At 32.9% G+C, this 7,765-nt stretch overlaps 1 protein-coding gene across 1 annotated transcript; it reads right to left on the bottom strand.

Annotated features, from left to right (window-relative positions):
* Positions 1-1,453: 1,453 nt before the first annotated feature.
* LOC114305483 (putative membrane protein At3g27390) lies at positions 1,454-7,267 on the bottom strand. The gene is made up of 10 exons (XM_082895827.1): positions 6,838-7,267; positions 6,602-6,688; positions 6,321-6,429; positions 5,989-6,184; positions 5,744-5,877; positions 5,287-5,575; positions 5,093-5,199; positions 4,502-4,676; positions 3,162-3,607; positions 1,454-1,847 (listed from the first exon to the last, which is right to left on the bottom strand). Exons 1-10 carry the CDS (start codon positions 6,917-6,919, stop codon positions 1,694-1,696), a joined length of 1,779 nt encoding a protein of 592 aa, XP_082751953.1. The 5' UTR covers positions 6,920-7,267; the 3' UTR covers positions 1,454-1,693.
* Positions 7,268-7,765: the final 498 nt, after the last annotated feature.

Genomic DNA, 7,765 nt, shown 5'->3' with positions numbered 1-7,765 from the left:
GTAAAAATTTATAAAAAAAAAATTACAAATCAATGGTAAGTTTTATCAATTTTAATAATTAAAGTTAGAATTTTTTTATGAATTTATAAATATCCTGAAAAAATATTATTGATTTGTACTTTTATTTTTTAATTATTGTTGTTTTAGAATAATTATTGTTGGATTAGTGGTATGTTTCATATAATTATTGTTTATTTATTTATTGTTTGAACCGGTTTCATATAATTATTGGTGTACACTACTGGTGCATACCATTCTATTTGTAGTATAGAACTAAATAATATAATCCCCTAAGACTATGTTGGTGATATCATTATTATTTATGGAAAGTGTGGTTGATAATCACACACAACACAAATAGACATAAGCAAACAACAGCCACTAAAAGTGGCGACGGTGGCATAAATTCCTCTGAGATCTGGTGCCAACAAGTATAGCAGAGTGGATAAAATATATATATATATATATATATAACAGTAATGTTAAGAATATAAAAATTAAATATAGAATCGGATAAAGCCTTCGTTTAGGAAGTAGGTTAATTTTTTAGCTTTTTGATTTTTTTGACTATTTTAACTTGGGCTAAAAAGTTTGGTTTGAAAAAGATTTTTTGACTTTTTAGCTTTTTGACTTTTTTAACTTTTTTTTGTGAGAGAAGAATATAATGATTATGGGTTAGATGTGATATTTTATTTTTTGTGACTAAAATAGCCTATTTTGTCTTTTATAACTAAAATAGTCAAAAAAATCCCGTTTAACTCTTGCCAAACGGAGCCATAATAAATTTACTCAAATTATAAAGAGAGAAATAGGTGAGATTTTACTGATAAGGTTCACTTTTCAAAAATTGTGTTCATCTATTTATATTATGTGTTCAGTTCTCTGTTTAGTTTTTGTATTCATAAAATTATTGAGTAGAAAAAACTCTCTTCTTTTGCATTAGACTGGGATTCCCTTCTACGAGTAAAAATTTAATACAATAGTAATACACATAGATGATCATTTAAAAACTAACAAGTTAATAGAGGATTTTTTTCTAATTTTTTTTAAAGATTTGTAGGATAATGTTGAACTTTTTGTCTACTTTTATGTAACATGTTTGACCTCCTTTCCATGGAGTTTTGTACCAATTCCTATTTCTAATGATAATGCTATTGCAATTATAATATTTTTTACAAATAAAATTATATTAAATGATATGGTAAATTGAGATTTCTTTTTCTTTTCAAATATAAAATTCATTATTTAATCTCATAAAATTCATACTAACGACAATGGACAGAAGAAAAAAATGTCAAAAAATAAGATTCTCAATACAACTTATTGTAGGCACAGTAATTTTGCATTTTCACTGCTTTCTGTTTAAATTCTTCAAACACCAAAGTCACTGGGTGAAAACTTTCTATCTTTTCTTTTCTTTTTTTAAATTTTCCATAATTTATTTAATCTGGTATTTAGTAAAATTGATTGTATATGATTTTCTGACTTTCTATTGATGAAAATAAAAGGGACCATGTTCGCATCGGTAACCCAATGCTTACTTAATTTCCAGACACCGCTTTAAACCTAAAAGGAAAAAAAAAAAAAAAAACTATATACCGGCAGCAATTACTGTCGTCACACCCTAATGGTTCTCAAAAACTACAAGAATTTACATGAATACATAACAAAAAATAATAAGTTGAAGTTAGTCTTACACAACTTCGACAGAGGCAACTGATCTCATAGAAAATGATCTGTTGGCACCCTCATTTTCTATGGAATAAATGATTAAGGCCTTCACAATCTGCCTAAATCTCCTCCTGTAAGTTGGAAACTTTGATACACTTCGAATCATTCCCATCATCCTAACCCAAAAGAATATATATCAGTAATGTTCAGAGAAAATTTAGCTTTTTACAATGTAATAAAAAAGAAAGCAACAAAAAAGCATATCCGGGAATATCATATTGTCTATGACATGAACCCAACTTCTCAGAAGGGAAATCAATCACACTCAATTGAATACGACTCCAACGCCAATTCCCCTTATCCATGGCTTTAATTTGGCTTTTCCTATTGTCCCTAACACCCATGCTAACCCCTACCCAATTCTCAATTCATGGACCTTTCAAAGAGTAAAATTCTTAAAATTAGAGTTGCTAAATTTCTCAAAATTTGAGTGGGGCCACAGACCCCATTGGTCTATGCTTAGGCTCATGTCCTATAGCTTTCAAAGAGCTGTGGGCTAATGTCCAAACATTAAATGCCAGCAAATGTGGCCACTACCAAAGTATTCGAGATATTGTCTATGGACAGATAGGACTTCTAGTTGCTTGATCACAATGCTAGCTTTATTGGTCAAGCAAGGACTCCTTATTTCCTGGGAACAAAAATTGAATAAACTTTGTGTTGGAATCTGATTCAGAGACGGTAGCTATTGCCCTGAACTGTCCATTTAAGAGATGCCATTTTGGTTTTGTTTGTTTGAAGATTAGGTCATATTAGACTATGTATTATGGTCAATCCTGATTCCCATGTTTGGATACAAAAGTGGACCTCCAGCGTGATAGTCCCCCGGATAAGGGGGCCTAAAAGACCAAATTATCCTCAAATTATGGTCATTATACTAATGTAATCCATGTCTAGTGATTCCAAACAAACATGGGATATGATAGAATTTTACTAAACCCCCTTCTAATTCGAGGTTATTCTAAACTTGGGATATGATAAGAGATGGATAATCTCAATATCAACACTAATAGTCCCATGTAATCTAGTCCAACAAAACAAACATGACACGTTCCCACAAGAAAGTAATTTAGTCCGAAGAGATTGCACATAAAAATAATTCAGCAAGATGGAGAGAAAAGGACAAGCTCAGACATCCTATGTGAATGATACAATCCAATATATATGAAGGTGAACTTTGTAATATTTATGTTATGAAAGACAGAATGGAGCTATTTTCTGTTTCCAGGGGATGATGTAAAAACACACTGTAACAAACTATTCTTCTTATATAGTGTAATCAATAATACAAGAGGTTCCCCTTTTCATCCATTATGGCTGAAGTATTATTTCCTTGGAGAACATGAAATATATATTCATACTATAAACACACAAAAACAAAAACCAAAGACATTAAAACCAAAATGCATCAATGTTTATGAAGTTCTTACCTTCTGCTAATGCCCTGGATTTGAGCAGTTCTAAGAGCATCCTGAGGTACCAAACTGCCATTTTCCCAAGCCTTCATGCGTTGAGTATTGCTTCCAAAGAGAACAACTTTCTCTAGGAACCTTGCCTCATCCTCTCCCAATTCTATGGCTTTTATCTGTTCCTTCAGAACCATTACCGGTTGGAAGAACCAGTCCAACAATCTGTCCTGTGGTCTATTATGATAGTTGATTTCAAAATCAAGAAGCAATAAACCATCCGATCCAACTTTTATGGAACAAAGAAGAGTCTGCAAGAATGAATAACAAGGCAGCCCAACACCGACAATAGCTGCTTCATGGCTGTTTTTAGCCTTCAGCCAATCATAGAGGTCAGCTGGTGTTATTACATTCGCATCCAATAATTCCTTGCCCGTCATTTCACATGACCTCATCATGTTTGCCCATACCTGTTTCATTATGAGGCAAAACAAAATGTACAATTTCATTCATTCAAGCACAACAGACAAAGAAGATTGATAAGTCAATAATCATTTGATTAGAGAGAAAAAATTTACGGAAAGTGCAAGTGTTAGAAAGTTAAGTGAAAAAAAAAGAAAAGAAACAGAAAGGAAAATATATTTTCTTGCAAATATTTGATTAGGACAGAAATTTTGCAAGAAAAAGAGATATTTGAAATTTTAATTACAAGACCCTTGAATGGATAAATTTAATGTTTTCCTGTGATTTTTGCAAGAACTTAGTTACCATGCTAATATGAGTTATACAAGAAAAATTAATTTTCTAGTAATTTCCACCACTTAGATTTTTTTTTTCTTTCCTTCACTTTCCACCACTTATATTTTGTTCTTTCCCTCAATTTCCACAACTTTCATACTAATCAAACTCAGCTTTCGTGTTGATGACTTCAACTCCCACAGATAGAGTTTGGTTGAGATAATTTTCACTAATACTACAAACTACAAAACATTTTTCATAATTTTTATTTCTCAGTTTTTGCCCAGAAATTTTTAAAGTTCAATAATCTATATCTCGTCATATAATTGATATCACTCTTACTTTCAATATGTATGTGTGCATTTAAGTAAGCTCACACCTCCATAGATAATATTCCTTGCTCAGGAAATCAAGAAAGCCAAAATGAAAAGAAAAAAACAAAAAACAGTATGAACTATTTGAAACCTAAGTTTTGGTGAGGCTTGTCATGTTATTCATTTCACGAATCGAGAAGCCTAAGTTAAAGCATATTTGAAGCATTATGTTAAATATTAGAAGCAAGATATTTCTGATAATTCTAAACTGTCCAACAGTAGGATTCTTACTTATGACAGAAGAGAATTCACCTGCACCATTTTCACTTCTTGAATTGCCTCTCTGACTGATCTCGAAGATGTTAAGCTTGGCACAAGCATTGCAGGTGCTTCTGTCAAAACAGAGGCCATTTTGCCTTCAGGCGACCGACTTCCTCCTACAGAGAATTCCGATGAGTGAGGGAGTTTCTTCTTTCTGTATTGGGGCCTGGCTGTGAACAAATAATGTCTACTGTTAAGGACTGAAAACGTCAAAAAAGAGGAACTATAGCAGCATTGAAGCCCTCTTGAAGATAAAGCTAATTGTTAGGGTAATGCTTAAGCTTCATTTGGCACAAGCCAATAAGCTAGCTTATTAGCTAATACCTTTAGGTCATTTGGCACACCCAATTTCTGCCAAAAAGCCAACTTTAGCCACTCTAAAAAGTCCATAGAAAAGACAAAAAAAACTATGAATATACCAAATGAACTAGCTTTTTTTAGCTTTAGCTTTTTTGTTGGATTATTTTTAGCCAGTTAGTTTTTTAACAAACTCCCAAAGGAAGCCTAATTCTGATAGTAAGCAGGCTATAATCATCATTCATGAGGATGATGAAAAGAAGAAATGATTGAGAGAATGATTACTTTGGGAGGATAGACCCCTCTCGAAGATAAAGCCAATCGTTAGTGTACTCGTCAAATTCTGCCACCATAGCAATCACATAAGAAACTCCTCTTTTGAAAGACCTCTCCTACAAGCATATGAAGGTTTATGGGTAAGATCAATTTTTAAATGCAGCAAAATTAATTTCTTGTGGATTACTAGGATTCATATCAACCTGGTATACTATAACTGAACCATACAGTCCTATAAAGAAGCTTGAGAAAACAGCAAATATGATGCTCCCAATGACAACAAGTGGCCACATAAGGATTGTCAAACCGGCAATTGGGATACAAGCTGTTTCCAGAAATGGGCCTTCGCGACTGATTAGATCATGTATCAGTCTGTGCCACCCCTTGAACAACATGTATGGACTCTTTACTATAGCAATAGCCGTGTAAAGAGGAATCTCCACAATTAATCCCATCAGCCCAACAATAATGCATCCGGGCACATGAATGAACCTGCAAGATGGCTTCAAATGAGTGGTTTCTGAAACTAATTGCTCTTTTCAGATGGTATTAAGCAATTCAACTATCAGATATTTCACATTCACAACTGCAGATTTATCCTAATTGCAGAAAGGAAAAGGTTTTGATTCAAATTATTGAGTAAAACTATAATATTAATACCTAAGAGGTTGAAGCTCATTAGAACTCGGGGATTCGCGCAATTCCTTCAAGTACAGTGGGTATGAATGATAGCAAAAATCCGCAAAATCTCGAACCACAGTACAGCTTCCTTTGATAGTTCCCCAAGTTCCATCCTGAATGTTCATAAGAGGACAGAAAAAAGAAAATAAAATTTGGAGAAAAAAGGAACTGAAGATATCAAAACAACACTCAAATGGTCAGAGAGAAGACAATTCAAAGTTTACCACAATGCAGTGGAAGAACTTTTTGGACTCATCTTCATGTCTGAAGGCCTCAAAGGCAGATACCCAGGGAGCAAAGAACCCATACCCAACTCCCACAAGAACACTACCAGCTATGCTGAGACCCAACCAAATACCAAATAAAGCAGGCAAAGCAAACAAGAAAGCTACTTTAAGAGGTGTGTCGAACCTATCAGTCCTGTGATACCAAGAATATAGGTCAAGAAATTGAAAACCCACTTCAAAACTTTAACATTATTGATCAAAATCACTATACAGAAAACAATCATTGGGAAAAAAAACAAAAAAACAAGAGGAAGTTTGAGAACCATTACTTGACTAGGGTGTACACAGTCCAGGCAACATGTGAGGGGAAGAGTCCCAAAATCACCCCAACATTCCCTATTATTAGTATCAGACCAGCAATTGGACCCACCAGTAAACCTGCAACAAGAAGATACCAATACATACATATATATTAACAACCCATAATTAGATAAACATGAACAGTCACAAAGATTGAATAACAACTGTAAAAACAACCAAACCCAAATACTCAAACCAGAGCAAACAATCAACAAAGAAATTGAGAGAGAGAGAGAGAGAAGGAACTGACTTTTGAGAGCACCAAAACAGAGAGCAGAACAAAAGGCAAAAACGACATAGACGATCTTCAACCATTCTTTCCAAGTATTCGGCATATCTACACCCAAAAAATAATTAAAAAAACATACCAGTGAATTTTAACCCAGAATTAGGCAAACAAAAAACATGTTAAACCACAAACATATGATGGACTGTGTCTGAGAGAGAGAAAGAAAGAGAGACAAAAAGTGAGAACAAATAAAGTACCCGAAAAACCCAACCTAAAATCCAACAGCAGAGATGCCAGAAAAATTAAAGAAATATTCAAACAAAGTGCCTGTATACACATACATATAAATATGTATTCCCATCATATACATAGACAGACGGACACATCAATATATTAAATTAATAATAGAGAGAGAAAGAGTGATTGAATTGATTGATTGATTAATTAAATAAAGAAATAAAATAAAAACAAATGGGTGAAGAAGAAAGCAAAGTTCCCTTTCCATTTTCTGATTTTCTTGCTTTCAATGATCACTGCCTTGGATTGAACCTGCGCACTGGCTTTTCATTGGTTTTTCCTTCCTCATGAAAACGAATACATCACCGTGTTGGCAACATCTGTGGGCCTATTCACCCAAAGAAACACATGCGTGGGCCCAACTCGATGAATCAACGGTCACTGGTTCACAGCGGATTGGGGTCGGCCTCAGGGTAATTATACACATATAAGGTGCTATGCGCGGCTGGCCATGTGATTTTACCCCACTCACAGATGTTTGATTAAATTAACGTTCTTTCCGTCACAAAATATTAGTGTTTTATTTTATTTTTTTATTATTTCAAAATAATTTTTTCTTTTTTAGAAATTAAGAATTAAAATAAAATATTTTTTATTTTTATCATATTTTTAAATTTATTAAGAAAATAATTGATATTCTTTAAAAAATATATTATTAAAGGATAATTCTGAAAAAATAATTTTTTAAAAATGTAATAATTGTATTATTAAAAAAGTTAAATTTTTCAAAATAAATTATTATTTTAAGACAGAAAGAGTAATTAATTAACATAAATGATATCGCTGTTTTTTATTTATCTTTGATGGTATTACATGCACTAATTAATATACTAACTAGTGTATCAACACTAGTTATGACATTATGGGGGTGTTTGGGAAAAAAAAATA

This window comes from Camellia sinensis, chromosome 1 (genome assembly GCF_055761805.1).
Source record: "Camellia sinensis isolate YWXY chromosome 1, ASM5576180v1, whole genome shotgun sequence".
NCBI classification, from domain to species: domain Eukaryota; kingdom Viridiplantae; phylum Streptophyta; class Magnoliopsida; order Ericales; family Theaceae; genus Camellia; species Camellia sinensis.
This window is presented reverse-complemented; position numbering and strand designations above follow the sequence as displayed.

Bases quoted from the DNA above. Each gene is read 5' to 3' on its own strand.
- LOC114305483 (XM_082895827.1), bottom strand. From the start codon at position 6,919: ATGTGTATACAGGCACTTTGTTTGAATATTTCTTTAATTTTTCTGGCA. The intron at 6,185-6,320 runs GTAATGGTTCTC...TTGGTATCACAG, and splicing joins ACTGTGTACACCCTAGTCAA to GACTGATAGGTTCGACACAC. The intron at 4,677-5,092 runs GTAATCATTCTC...GTTCACAGCCAG, and splicing joins GAGGGGTCTATCCTCCCAAA to GCCCCAATACAGAAAGAAGA.